Here is a 16,116-nt window from a genome sequence, read left to right as displayed (position 1 = left end):
GGACATGCGTTAAGTACTTTAAGGACAAGGTACCACTACTGTGATTTCGCTTCAAGCTTTCAACGAAAAAGGTACTCCCTTTCGTGATCTTGACGGTACCGTCCCGCGTTCCACGTGCATCGCGAATTCCATGGAAGTAGTCCAGAATTGAGTCACCCATTGGATCTACAAGTTTACCATATCCTAAATATCACCGATTTCCAGGTAAGCGATATTGTGCAAAGCTTGTGGAAACATAATTTTTAAATTCTATTTTTTTACAACTCAGTTTTCATATTTCCTGCAGTTTTCATAACATTTTGAAACATTTTGGTCCTTCGAGCCGGATTTTGAGCCTTTTTTTCTATTTATTTTACATAATATAAGCTTATTTTGCGTCATTTTTAAACCTTGTAAGCTTCTATAAACGACAAACGTTATAGGCTTTTTATTAACAGTCACTTTTTTGTAACTTTTAAAAACTTTACAATACGATACCTAAAGTAAATTCTCGCACATATTTTTGAATCGAGAAATTGAACGGTACATCGCTTTCTAGTTTTTGCTTTTCTAAACCTGTCGCTAATTATTATTATCGGTTAATTTGATGGGTTCACGTTAATTAGGTTTTCTTGTTTATTTTTATGTCGATTTTGATAAATAAAGTTACTTGCTGTTGTTCGCTTATTTATAACAAAACAATTATTATTTGAATTACGTTTATTATTTAAACCACTTGTGTCTTTGATTAATAAATTTTTTATTCGCTATTTAGAATACAAATCAATCACATTTAAGTAAATTTTATTAGAATATTAATTTGTTAAATTAACTTTCTAACATGTCTGATAAATTAACAAAAGCCAATTTAAAGCGAACTACTGCTTTTAAACGATTACAAGAAACTTACGAGTGTGGTCTTAAAGTTTCGAATGATGAGTCTTTAAAGCCTGAATTTCTTGCTAGAGCCAATGCTATTGATGGCACTTATAATGAATTTCAAAGTAATCATAACACTGTTATTTCATTAATCAATGATGATGAATTTTCTTCCTATGATGAGATGAGATTAAATGCTGATAAAGCCTTTTATGGAGTTTTATCACTAAAACATGATTTTTTGTTGAATGACTCATCTTCTCAAGCGGCAAACATGTCTACTGTAGATAATTCTAATTCTTCTAACCGTAGAAGTGTCGTAAACCTTCCAAAGCTTTCCTTGATGCGTTTCGAAGGTTCTTATAAAGATTTTCCTACTTATTTTGATGTCTTTAACAGTCTAATCCACAATAATCCTGACATATCTAATGTTGAAAAGTTTCAGTATCTGCTTACTTCTTTGGGTAATGAACCCCTAGCTTTAATCAAAGGCATTCCTCTTACTGAGGGCAATTATACTGTAGCATACGAAAAGCTGGAAAAAAGATATAAAAATACACGTATCTTAGCTAGCCACTATTATAATGAAATTTTTAATGCTCCCTCAATTTCAAAGGCAAATTCTTTTGAACTAAGAAAATTATTAAGTGTCTTTTCAGAAAATGTTGCTGCTCTCAGGGTAATGAAGTTGCCTGTAGATCATTGGGATTTTTTGCTATTTAACATGCTTCTTAATAAATTAGATTCAAAAACCAGAACCAATTTTGAACTGGAACATAGCCTTAGCCAGGAATTGCCAACTTATAGGCAATTAATGTCGTTTTTAGATAGACAATGCATCGCACTGGAGTCTGTTCAGTATATTGCTTCGTCATCTCACAATCCAAAGGTGAACAATAAAAAACACGTATCTAGTTTTCTGGTGGAATCCAGCCCTAATTCAGTTGAGCAGTCTAAGTGCATCTTATGTTCTTCGCCTCATGCCTTATATAAGTGCGGAATATTTCTTTCTAAATCCCCTCAAGAGAGGTTTTCTATTGCTAAACAACACAAACTTTGCGTTAATTGTTTAGTTTCGCCACACTCTATGAGGAATTGTGTGTCATCTCATAAATGTCGTGTTTGCAAATTCCCCCATCATACAACATTGCACTTTGATAAAAAATCAAACGATACAGCTTCTGAGCAGAATTCAAACGTTCAGGTTACTTCTTCCAACCCCTCTGTTGGTCCGTCAGTGGGTTGCAACCCCTCTACTAGTTCTTCGATTACCAATACTCTTGTAAATACTTACATCAATTCTGACTGTATTACAAGCACCTTATCACTTCCTCAATCAACTATTTTATTGTCAACCTGTGAAGCGGAAGTAAAGGATATTCGAGGTAACTTTACCACAATACGAATTCTTCTTGATACAGGTTCTATGGCGAATTTTATTTCTGAATCTTGTGTTCAACGTCTTGGCCTTTCAAAAAGAAATTTTTCGATTCCTGTTGAAGGTCTCAATGGAATATCATTGGCTGCAAACAGTGGTATAGTGCAGTGCACAATGAAACCGTGTGGACAAATCGATCCAACATTTTCATTTGAAGCCATTGTTCTTCCTAAAGTATGTTCAAATCAACCAAAATTCCTAATTAATCCTTCTGAGTTGACACATCTTCAAACTTTAAAATTGGCAGATCCTAAGTTCCACATACCTGGTCCTATAGACATGTTAGTTGGTGCAGAACTCACTCCGTTTATTTTAAAATCGGGTAGAATTTTTGGAAATCCAAATCAACCAGTGGCATTAGAAACTGTTTTTGGATACGTTCTTCAAGGTAAAGTAAATTGCCTCCCTAATGATTCTTCTATAAATACTCTTGTTAATTGTCATATGTCTCTTGAAACAAATATCGACACGCAATTAAGAAAATTTTGGGAGCTTGAGGAGATTTCTAAATCCTTACCTTTATCCTCTGAAGATAAAAAATGTGAAGAAATATATAAGTCTTTAACTCTTAGAGATTCTACAGGTCGATTTTTTGTCCCGTTACCTTTTCGTCAAGAAAAACCTAAATTTCTTGATACTTATTCTCAAGCCCATCGACGTTTTTCGATGCTTGAAAATCGTTTTAGAAAAAATCCTGATTTACGCACAAAATATTGTGATTTTATGCAAGATTATTTAAATAAGGGTCACATGTCTCTCGTTCCTACAGAGCATAACCATTCTCCTTCGGCCTATTATATCGCCCATCATGCTATATTTAAGGAACAAATTTCCGAATTCGAGATTGTATCTAAAATAAGGGTAGTCTTTGATGCAAGTTTGCGTGACATAAACGGTGTATCTCTAAATGACACCTTACTTGTAGGTCCAAAGCTTCAGAAGGACATTGCTAGTCTTTTACTTAGATTTCGATTTTATGCCTATGTCTTTGTTTGCGACATTAAGCAAATGTACAGACAAATTAATGTGATTGCCGACTATTGGGACTATCAACGTATTCTATGGCGTTTCTCCCTATCCGAACCTCTTCAGGAGTATCATTTACGCACTGTGACATATGGTATATCTTCTTCACCATATTTGGCATTACGTACCTTGTATGAACTCGCAGCTTCTGAAGAAAATAATTATCCTCATGTAGCTAAAGCTTTAAGAACTCAATTTTATATGTACGATGGTTTACTGGGAGCTAATGATATTCCCTCAGCCTTGACTCTTCAATTTGACTTAATCGCAGTTATGAAAAGAGGAGGTTTTGAACTTGGAAAATGGGCTAGTAATCACCCTGATCTAATTACTCATCTTTCTGCTTCCGATTGTCAGAACTCATCTTATAGTTTTGATAAGGACGAACCTTCATTCATCAAACTGTTGGGATTAAAATGGGATCCGTCATCAGACATATTTTCCTATTCCTATGTCCCTTTTGATCGCTCTTGTACAAAGAGACACATTTTGTCTGAAATTAGTAGGATTTTTGATCCTCTCGGATTTATTTCACCCTGTCTTCTGTTTGCAAAACGTCTGCTACAAAGATTGTGGGAGCTCAATGTCCCTTGGGATGAAATCTTATCCGACGAGATTACCGAAATTTGGACAAAATTCAAAACGGAATTACCAAATCTCGCTGATATTAAAATTGCTCGTTATTTGGGTTCTGAAGCCATATCTCGCGTCGAGTTACATGGCTTTTGTGACGCCTCTCAAGTAGGTTATGCTAGTGTTGTTTACTTTCGAATTGAAGAAACCACTGGTAATATCAAAACCTTTTTGGTTAGCGCTAAGTGCAAGGTTGCTCCATTAAAGACCCAGTCTATTGCTCGTTTGGAGCTTTTGGCAGCAGTTCTTCTGGCTAACTTAATTAATTTTGTTCAAAGAAGTTATGAGGGCTTCATAATGTTTGACGCTGTATATGCGTGGTCAGATTCTATGATAACTTTGGCTTGGTTGTCTTCTTCACCAAGTCGATGGAAGACTTTTATAGCTAACAGAGTAAGTCATATACAAGAAACTGTCCCTAATTCTAGTTGGCATCATGTGGCGTCTTCACAGAATCCTGCCGATTATGCAAGTCGTGGTCAAAGTCCGCTTCAAATTCTAAATACTTCTATGTGGTGGTCAGGCCCTCCTTTTCTTTCTATGCCTAGAACCACTTGGCCCTGTCAGCCTGCAACTGAATCTTACTCTGATTTATCAATAGAGATCCAAAAGGAGGAAAAACAAGTTGCACTTGCGGTGACAGTTAATAGTGACAATTTTCTATTTAATTTACTTAACCGATTGTCTTCTTTGCTTAAAATTCAAAGAATTTTAGCTTACGTTATAAGGTTTATAAAAAATTCTAGGTCTAAACAAAGACTCAACGAAAACAAAATCCTTACTCCTCAGGAAATAAATTCTTCACTTATACCGATCATTCGATATGTTCAGCTGGATGTTTTTTCTGATATTTTTCTTAAGATTAATCAAAATCAGTTACTGTCAAAACCTTTTCGTAAATTGGCCCCATTTGTGGACCCAGATGGTTTACTTAGAGTTGGTGGTCGGCTTAAAAGATCTTCTTTTAGTTACGACATTAAACATCCTATCCTTTTACCCAAAACACACAGACTGACAGAATTGATAATAGAATCAGTTCACAGCTCATATTTTCATCCTGGTTTAAAGACTTTGCAATACTTGTTGCTTCAACAATATTGGATCTTATCCCCTAAAGCAGCAATTTATAAATGTTTATCTAGATGTATTACATGTTTTCGTTCTAAACCCAAGTCATATAATCCGTATATGGCTGATTTACCCTCGTTCCGCGTTTCTCAGTTAAAGGCATTCTCATCAGTTTGCATTGATTTCGCTGGTCCATTTTCGCTTTTGATGAGCAAACACAGAGGAGCAAGAACTTTTAAGGGTTATGTCTGTTTATTTGTTTGTACCGCTACTAAGGCCATTCATTTGGAGGCCACATCTGATCTTAGTTCAGAGTCATTCTTAGCAGCTTTTAGACGTTTCATTGCCCGAAGGGGTAGGTGCAATCATATTGTAAGTGATCAGGGCACTAATTTTAAGGGTGCTAATAATCAATTAATAGAACTTGCTCAAATTACAGCACAAAAATTAGACATTTCTTGGAATTTTAATCCTCCCGCTTCTCCGCATTTGAATGGATTGGCCGAGGCTGGCGTCAAGTCATTTAAATCATATTTTTACCGAGTTATGGGAAATCAAATTTTAACCTTTGAAGAATTCTATACAGTTCTAACACAAGTCGAGGCTATTCTAAATTCTCGTCCCTTGTGTCCCATTAGCTCAGATCCTAATGATCTGCAGCCACTTACGCCTGGACATTTTCTGATTTTCGAATCGTTAAATAATCCGATTCCTGAACCCAATTTAGAGCATTTAAGTCTTAACAAACTAAGTCGTTGGCAGCTACTGCAACGTATCCAAAGCGATTTCGGGAAACGTTGGTCTTTAGAGTATATTAACACTCTTCAACAAAGACACAAGTGGACTAAACAGTCTCCTCCGGTTTCTAAAGGAGATCTGGTAGTTATTAAGAATGAACAGCAAGCTCGTTTGCAATGGGAACTTGGTCGTATTGTTAACGTATTTCCGGGACAGGATGATGTAATTCGCGTTGTCGAAGTCAATACTTCTCGCGGCACGATGAAACGACCGGTGGTCAAGATTTGTCCTCTTCCAGGCAATTAGGCAATGTAACTGCTTTTTTTAATTAAGTTTAATTGAGTTTAACTTTAGTTTTATTTTTTTTCTTTCTCTCTTACTTTGAAAACATTCGTTTTGGCGGGGTTAATGTTCGGGAATCCTTATTTCTTTATTTTAATATTGCTATGATTCTACTATTTATTTATTTTCGGGTAGAATAAGCTTTAGACAATTTAATTATATTTAGTTATTTTGGTATGCCCCCTGTAAAATGACGCGGAATAACCTTCTTAATGTCAATTTTTAAAATTATCCACAAGCTCAAAGCTTATCGCTTTCGGTACGCATGTATAAAACTGGACATGCGTTAAGTACTTTAAGGACAAGGTACCACTACTGTGATTTCGCTTCAAGCTTTCAACGAAAAAGGTACTCCCTTTCGTGATCTTGACGGTACCGTCCCGCGTTCCACGTACATCGCGAATTCCATGGAAGGAGTCCAGAATTGAGTCACCCATTGGATCTACAAGTTTACCATATCCTAAATATCACCGATTTCCAGGTAAGCGATATTGTGCAAAGCTTGTGGAAACATAATTTTTAAATTCTATTTTTTTACAACTCAGTTTTCATATTTCCTGCAGTTTTCATAACATTTTGAAACATTAATATTGACCCTTCCTAAAGATTAGAAAAATAAAATTTGGGGCAGCTCCTAATGCAAGGTTAGGCCTGTTATTCGTCTAACCCGACTGGACTACCATACGAGTGTTGGATGAAAGAAGACTAAAGAAGTCTTTTTGTTCCATTTGCTAAGTTCTTATCTAATGCTACATCCATTTTATACATAAATTGGAAAAGTATCGTTAAAAAACTAATGATTAATAAGTTGCGATTTCACATGTATTTATCATAATATGCTTAACTTCAAACTGTCTGGTGCCGACGCTAGGTGTCGCGTAAGTCATCCACGGAGCGAATATCAATAACTATTTTCAGATAGTCAGAATAAAACAATCATATTTACTTCCTGTCTCTCTTTTTAATATCACTGTTTTCTTTTCAACAGACCAAATATGCACAAGATAAAGGACTTGGTGGTGTTATGGCTTGGGCTATCGAAACAGATGATTTCCAAGGATTATCTGGAGTTAAAAATCCACTCTTAAGAGCTATTAATGAACAATTGGTAAGTATTACTTAGTGACATTTTATTTAATTTATGGTCAAATAAACTAGGTAACAAGTATTTCGGTGTTTCTGCTTCTTAATGCCTTTCATTTGAGATCAATACTGCCATCCTAAGACAAAAGGTCCTATCTGCAAAATTAAAGTTTTGAGATATCACGGTTTTTTTAATAATTGCTTGCCAAAAAAAATTGATAATCACAAGATTTTTAAGATTTTCTGCCTGAGTTAGTTGATAATTATTGGATTTAATAGTACAATATTATTTTCACTTATATCATCACAAAAAAAGATATTTGAATATATCGATAGTTAGGACTAATTAACTTAGTAGAAGGGATCCTATTTATAAAGAAACATTAATTAATAGGTACTAAGTGCATCACCTATTAAATTAATAAATTTAAAATATTAAGAAAATTAATTTATTAGTAAAAAAGAAATCACAAAATATATAAAACACCTTCGTCTAGTGTTTCACACAAACTCTTATATTTTTGAGAACACTATCATTATTTTTGTCAAATCCTAACGTGGCTAAGAGAAATACTTTGCAGACGTTTACTTCTAAACCTTCTTCCACTGAAAGAAAATATTTAAAAGTATTTGTGCGTTTCGAGTTTCCAGTTTTCAAGGTATCTCTTCGTTTCTGAAATTTTTTGGTACATTTGAATATAAATAACCGCTGTTGATCTTTTGATAGGGTCCAGTATTGTTTATTAATAGATTCCCGTCGAGTTTTTGATATTTTTCTATGGCAGTTCATTGGACATTTACAGACTTCCTTAATATTGTGATTGTCGATATAAATTTTAATTTTTTTCACTTGTCGCTCACTAGGCTTTTCTTCGAATTTTCTCCTCTTTCTAAGCTCTCCCTTTTCGTGTACAACTTACTTTCTGATGTATGGCTTGCCTTTTTACAGCATCTTCTAGAATAGTAACAATAAAATTAAAATCCAAATTGGTTACATGTGGTGGCATACTATTTGATAAGAAATCTTCCTGCGCTATTGTTGCTTTCGTTTGCATAGATTCTTTGTTTTCGGTGTGCCTCACTATTATTATGTCTGATATTAGTTGATTTTTGAAGTCGCTTTATTGTTCTTCAATAAGTGTAAATCCGTTGAAAATGACTCGTTTTCTATTTCACTAGTTTCAGTCTCTTCAGATTCACCTTTTTCAGTTATATACTCATTATCTTTCGTTACACACCTTGGTTTTTTAGTCTTCTGTCTGATTACACTTATTTTTTCTTGTAGGCTTTTATTTAACGCAGCCTGAACCATTCTCTTGGAACGACTAGCAGTTCTGCAATTTCTGAAACAAAAATGATAAAATCTGAAATAAACAAATACATATTTATTTAAAATTTAAATAAATATTAAAAAACTAATTCTACAAAGTCACTTACAGCCAGTTTAAAAATAAGTTACACGTATCTATAAATGATATTCACGTAAAAAAATCAGTATTTATTTTTTCCGCGCAAATAACACATAAACTTCTATCACATTTTTCATTCAGAAATATCTAAAGTAGGTAATTGCTTAATAGTATGTACTTACTCAGTATCCATTGTAATTCTTCAAATATATTGCCAATTTACTGTTTTTAAAACTAATAATACCAACAATAATTCACACCGATACACGTCAAACTGCACAGTCAGAAGTTATTCCTTACTGGGGTTTAAGGGTATGTTGTTGAGTCACGTGTTGTAAACGTCATTCTATATTAAGACACATTGTCCTATCTGCATATATTCAGCCAACTTCGGACATACTCGTCTAGCAATATTACTTTAGGACAATTTTATTTGGTATTTGATTAACTTTTGTTGGTTAGGACAAAATAAATATGGCAATTTTGAATCACTGCCTGTCAGTTACGGCTTTTTGACGTAGTAAATATGTTAAGTTTTGAACTAAGAGTCCAGTGAGACAAAAACCTGAAAATCCGAATTTTTGCAGATAGGACCTTTTGTCTTAGGAGGGCAGAATACATGAGTAACTTTTCTGTATAAATTAAACAAAATGAGCAAAATCACACATCCTTTTGGAACTCCTCTCATAATAGGAATTTCTTTGGACGTTTGATTTTAATGAATTAATTCTAATATTTTTCTTTTATATTTTTATATTAATGTCGCCTATCTGACTCGAGTACAAACAGGTTATTATACAGGGTGTCTGCGTAACTTGGAACCATATGGGAAACTTTTTTAATATCAATTTTACGAAAAAAAGTAATTCTTTATAAAGTGCTCTGCATAGTCTAAAACCTAAGATGCAATCATCAGATATCAAATTTTGTCAACACTATACGAGGTATGTCAAAAAATATGAATTTCGCTCATGAGCAAACTATCTTTATATTTCAAAATATCAAAAAATTTTATTATGAAAAGTTATTTGTAATTAAAAACCATATTCAAATATGCAACAACAGCCTTCTACTTGAAAAAAAATTTTTCTGAAATTTTCCTAAATTACCGATTTCGAACATCATTTTTATTTATTAGACATGTAATAACTCTTTTATTAATAACTTCATGAAAAAAGTTATTCTTCATAAAAATATATGCATGGTCTAAACCTCAAGATGCAACCATCAGTTATCCAAGTTTGTTAATTTTATACGAGATTTGTCAAATAATATGAATTCTAGAATTCTTTCTAAATTCATATTATTCGACACGCCTCGTATAAAATTAACAAACTTGGATAACTGATGGTTGCATTTTGAGTTTTAGACCATGCACAGATTTTTATAAAGAAAAACTTTTTTCCTAAAATTATTAATAAAAGAGTTATTACATGTCTAATAAATAAAAATGATGTTCGGAATCGGTAATTTAGGAAAATTTCAGAAATTTTTTTCAAGTAAAGGCTGTTATTGCATATTTGAATATGGTTTTTAATTACAAATAACTTTTCATAATAACATTTTTTGATATTTTGAAATATAAAGGTAGTTTGCTCCTGAGCGAAATTCATATTTTTTTACATACCTCGTATACTGTTGACAAAATTTGATATCTGATGATTGCATCTTAGGTTTTAGACTGCAGAGTTCTAGCCATTCACCCAACTTAGTCGTGAACGATGCTACTAAAGCCGCACAGTTTGCAATTTCTTCCTTTTCCTTACTGATAAAAATTTACAACTTTTTCTCAGCATCTATTCATCGTTTGGGTTGGACTATACTGAAAAATCATATATCTAGCATAACATTGAAACCTTTGTCCGCAACTAGATGGGAACTAGATGATCATTGATGCAATTTTACTCCGATCAGATACCAAATTGAAGAAATCTACGATGCTCTTGTAGAAATCACTGTCAATAAAAACAATCATAAAATGAGTAAAATTTAATAAAACATTTTTGTCTTGGTAAAAGGTATATTAGTTTAAAAAGCCCCTATAGGACTACAAACATAGAAACAAAACGTTTTCGCTCTGTAACAAGAGCATCATCAGTGTTACAAGAACATGGTGAGCCAACCAAAAAATACAAAGGTCAAAACTTTTCAACAACAGACTAAAAGTCTCATATAAATGCAAACATGACAAAATCCAAAGGATGGATATAATTCCTATGGATACGGCCCTAGGACAACATATGACTCCCACACGTGGTAAGTGGGTCAATAGGTAACAATTAGGTCATTCTGTTACAAGAGGTGACAGCATCCTTTGGATTTTGGCATGTTTGCATTTATATGAGACTTTTAGTCTGTTGTTGAAAGGTTTTGACCTCTGTATTTTTTTGGTTGGCTCACCATGTTCTTGCAACACTGATGATGCTCTTGTTACAGAGCGAAAACGTTTTGTTTCTATGTTTGTAGCCCTATAGGGGCTTTTTAAACTAATATACCTTTTACCAAGACAAAAATTTTTTATTAAATTTTACTTGTAATTAATGGTATACAGCCAGCTATAGGAAATTCTTCCTTGTGAATGACAAAATGATTGCTCATTAGTCAAGCTGTTTTGCAAATCTAATCAGTGATTTTACTTTTCTTTACTCTGTGGTAATATGGCATGACATTATTTTACTTCACATCAACATAGTCAGCAAAACACTGCAGAATATTGATATAGGAATGTATCAAACTGTCAGTTTATTAGAAAAAACGGAAAACCATTTTACGTTTCTCAGAAGTTATTTAAAATTCCAGAACTATTTGACACACACAAAAGAGACGCATCATTTATCAGATAAATGTTTTAAATTAAACTATGTGACGCTTTAGATCTAAATTATGCTGATCTAAAAGATGAACTCAAAGTACTTTCCACGATTGTGAAGCCGAAGAATACACCTCTAGAGACTAGAGACCCTGAAAATCATTATGGGGTATGATTTTAGGTTAGTGTTGCTTTGAGGATTTTATTAACCCTAAACTCTACCAGTGACATTGTCCTCTGGAGAGAAAAGTTTTCAAAGCTAAAACTAATAAAAAATTATTTAAGATCAACTATGTCCCAGGAACCTTTGAGAGCTCTATCAACAATCTTTATTGAACACGAAATAGGATAGGATCCAAGATCAAGGTCCCTGGATCTTGGAGAACTAATAAAAGACTTTTCCCGTGGCAAGATAAGAAGAGTGCTACTTACTTAAAAAAGTAAGTGTGTAATTATGGATATGGATAGTGAGTTTTTGGATATTAAAACATATTAATATACAGTAATGTAGTAAAATCTCACGAAAATATTGCAAATACATATATGTTTTTGACGTGTATATTTTAAATGGCATATTAAATAATAATGGCAATATGGCATAATGGCATAATGACATATTAAATAATAATGGCAACGTAGAAAATGACATACATATTAAATAATTTAGCACCAAGCACACATCGATAAAAATACAATCTTAAGTAGGTGGGGGGGGGGGGGGGCGTCGGTCACCGATCTTGCTCAGGGCTGCAAAATCCCTAGGGTCGGGCCTGCCTTACTCGGTTTTAGAGTACAAAATGACCACGTTTCATATAAGTAATCTGCGACGCATTATTGGAGTGTTCTCCTAGCGGCGCCTGTTGGTACTGTGTACCTCGGTTAACAGATTACTTGATTCGTGGTCGAAATTATTTTTTACTCATTTCATCATTCCCCGTTAGAGGACAGTCTAACCATACTCAGGTGCAAATATTTTAATATTTGCACTTCTTCTTCGTTTCGTTATGGTCCAATTCAGTCTACTTGCAAAGCCTCTTTGACAAGCAATAGATTCCGAAACATCAGGCGTCAGAGGATGGCAAGAGACTCGAATTGAATCAAAACGAAACGATGTTTTTGTTTTTTGTCATACCTTACTCGGTTTTAGAGTACAAAATGACCACGTTTCATATAAGTAATCTGCGATGCATTATTGGAGTGTTCTCCTAGCGGCGCCCCTTGGTACTGTGTACCTCGGTTAACAGGTTACTTGATTCGTGGTGGAAATTATTTTTCACTCATTTTATTAAATATTCTATTACGTCACTGGCGGAACTTACATTATTCAATAGAAAGAAGACTCATAGGTATGCGATAATATTCCTCTGTTCTTGTACCCTTTTAGCCGTTCCTAGCAATATTATAACATGTATATAGTAGAAGTAGAGGCAGACCCAAAACCAAATGGATTGATGACATCAAGCAAAGGTCTGGTCATGAATGGATTCAGAAAACAATAAAAAAATAAATGGACACACATGTCAACACATTGTCTGCTAAAACGCTAATATCATATACATTATTTAAGAAAAATACATAATATAATTAATCATTTAAAAAAATGACTACTTAGGTTTAACATTTTATAATCATTTCTAAAACATTTTTTCTTTTTAAGGCAACATCTTCAAACGCTGCTGCTGAAACAAATGAAAGTGCAGCTGCAGCTGCGGAATCCTCAGCTTCCGCTGCAGAATCTTCGGCTTCAGCTGCAGAATCATCAGCTTCCGCTGCAGAGTCGTCAGCTTCGGCTGCAGAATCCTCAGCTTCTAACACAAACAGTGAGGCTGCTTCAAATACCTCAAACAATGAAGCCGCGTCAAATTCAAAAGTTCAGAACAGTGTGTGCTCTAAGGCTGGATATGTTAGGGATCCCAGCGATTGCTCCAAATTCTACTATTGCGCTGCTAATACCAGTGGTGTTTTAGTTGGTGTTCAAATGTCATGTTACGGTGGTCTTTATTTTGATACTAACAGTAACGTATGTAACTGGAAGGCGTTAGTTACTAACTGTAACTAATAGAAGAAATCATTGTACTTTTAAAGTTTTCCTTTGTTGGACAGATGGTGATAGTAAAACACTTAAAAACTTTATGCAAAATATATTTTTGTGAACTTTTATAATGTACGTTAAAAAATATAGAAATTAAACGCTAGGCTACTTTTTCAAAAATATCAAAAAGTGTTTGTCTACCTTTCCTGATTTCTCCACCTTTTTTCTATATATTTCATATTTTTTTCAGAAGGAGAAACTTTGTATTTTAACGACGATATCTTGTCGTCGAAGTAGGAGGTGACCTCAGAGATGTTAGCAGAGACTTTGCTTTCCAGAGAAGAAATCTCGCTAGACTTTATTTTCCAGTGAAGGAATGTCCGTCTTCTTCTTTACGTACCATTTCCGCAACAGAGGTTGTCAATCATCATGGCTATTCTGATCTTAGATGCTGCTGCTCTGAATAGTTCGATTGCTTTGCATCCGTATCATTCACTCAAGTTTCGCAACCATGAGATTCCTCTGCTTCCTACACTTCTCTTGCCCTGGATTTTCTTTGTATAGTTAATTGAAGTATGCTGTATCTCTCATTATGCATAACATGCCCCAGGTATCGCAGCTTTCGTGTCTTGATGGTTTTCAATATTTCTATTCTTTTGTTGACTCTTCTCATGACTTCGTTGTTTGTTACATGCTCGGTCCATGATATCTTCAGGATTCTTTTGTACACCCACAGTTCAAATGCTTCCAACTTCTTAGTAGTCGACGCGTTAAGTGTCCATGCTTCTATCCCGTAAAGAAGAGTTAAGAAAATATAACACATTGCCAGCCTAACTCTCAAGTCTAATTTCAGTTCTCTTGCACAAAGTACCTTTCTCATTTTATTGAAGTTTGTTCATGCTTTCACTATTCGATGTTTGATTTCTTTGGAGTAATCGTTTGTGTGATTAATTTGTGCCACGATAGTTGGAGTTTTTAACTTCTTCTAAAGTTTTACCGTTAATTGTCAGGCTTTCATCATTATTTTGGGTTTTTGATATCTTCATAAATTTAATTTTCTTGATATTTATTGATAATCCATATTTTTCTCCATGCTCAACTATCTTGTTCATTAACTTTTGGAAGTCTTGGAGGTTGTCCGCTATTATGATAGTATTGTCCGCATATCTAATGTTGTTAATAGGTGTTCTATTGACCTTTATTCCTGCTCTTTCTCCCTCAAGAGCTCTTTCCATAATTTCTCCAGAGTATACATTGAATAGTAGTGGTGAAAATACACACCCTGTCGCACTCCTCTTTTAATTTCAAACTTTTCTAATGTGTGTTCATTAATGCGTATGTGTGCCTGCTATTTCTTCTTCTTCTTCTTCAGATGCAAATCCACTAATGGATGTTAGCGATCACATTTTACATCAACTCTCTGTTTCTTGCAATATGTATCAGAGATTGTATGTCGTTAATCCCTGTCCATTGCCTTATGTTTCGGAGCCAGGACATTTTCTTGCGTCCTATTCCTCTCTTGCCTTCAATTTTACCCTGGATTATAAGTTGAAGGAACTGATATTTTTCGTTTCGCATGATGTGACCCAAATACGCCGTTTTTATTTTCTTGAAGTTTTCGAAAAGCTGGCGTTCTTGGTTGATTCTTTTAAGGACATCTACATTTGTGATTGTCGCCGTCCATGGTATCTTTAGGATACAGCGATAAAATCCAACATTTCGAAGGCTTCTAATCGGTTTATATCCCTTAATTTGAGTGTCCAGCCCTCTACGCCATATTGCAGCACCGACCACACGTAGCATTTAGTAAACCTTAGTCTCAGTGTAAGATCGAACTCTGAACAGGTCAGTAACTTCCTGAATTTTACGAAAGCTTGTCGAGCTTACTCAATGCAACATTTTACTTCCCTGTCCGATACCCAGTCCTCAAAAAGCCACGTTCCCAGGTATTTAAATTTGCTCACTCTTTCAATGGACTTAGTATTCAGTGTTATGATAGAGTTTTCAAATGCATCCAAGTTTCTGGAGATGATCATGAATTTGGTCTATTTGGTATTAATCTCTAATCCCATTCGCTTACTGTATTGTCCGATTATAGTGACAAGTTGTTGAAGATCTGCTACGTTGTCACAAATTAAGACAGCATCATCAGCATATCGTATGTTGTTGATCAATACCCCATTCACTTTGATTCCCATCTCTGCATCTTCCAAAGACTCTTGAAATATGACTTCCGAATAAATGTTAAATAAAAGAGGGGAAAGCACACATCCCTGCCGAACACCCCTTCTTATATGTATGGGTTTGGATATAGAATTGTCTATTTTTAATTGTGCTGCCTGATACCAGTACAAGTTTTCAATGTATCTTTTGTCTTTTTGGTCTATATCAAGCTTCTTGAGGATCCGCATTAACTTGTGATGTTGGACACGATCAATCGCTTTCTCGTAATCTAAAAAGCACAGGAATACGTCCTTCCTCTGATCGTAATAATTTTGGACCAACACCTGTGTTGCTACTATTGCTTCTCTTGTTCCTAAACCTTTCCTAAACCCAAACAGGGAAAGAAGGAAGAGAGGAACGCCGAAACAATCCTGGCTAGGGGGCATTCAGAAGGCAATGTCGGAAAGAAACCTTAACCCTGAAGAATGCAACGACGGACGAAGCTGCAAACTGGCAA

General features: G+C 34.6%; 1 protein-coding gene across 1 annotated transcript in view; it reads left to right on the top strand.

The window, feature by feature from the left end:
• LOC114333850 (chitinase-3-like protein 1) overlaps positions 1 to 13,599 on the top strand; it is a 48,172-nt gene extending 34,573 nt beyond the window's left edge. Inside the window, exons 9-10 of the mRNA XM_050644390.1 lie at positions 7,092 to 7,211; positions 13,062 to 13,599. Coding sequence (XP_050500347.1) covers positions 7,092 to 7,211; positions 13,062 to 13,463 — 522 coding nt within the window. The 3' untranslated portion in view covers positions 13,464 to 13,599. The remainder of the gene's footprint in view (positions 1 to 7,091; positions 7,212 to 13,061) is intronic.
• Positions 13,600 to 16,116: the final 2,517 nt, after the last annotated feature.

The sequence above is a fragment of the Diabrotica virgifera genome, chromosome 2 (genome assembly GCF_917563875.1).
Source record: "Diabrotica virgifera virgifera chromosome 2, PGI_DIABVI_V3a".
Taxonomy (NCBI): Eukaryota; Metazoa; Arthropoda; class Insecta; order Coleoptera; family Chrysomelidae; genus Diabrotica; species Diabrotica virgifera.
The sequence above is the reverse complement of the archived record's forward strand: the minus strand, read 5'-3'. Positions and strand labels throughout refer to the sequence as shown.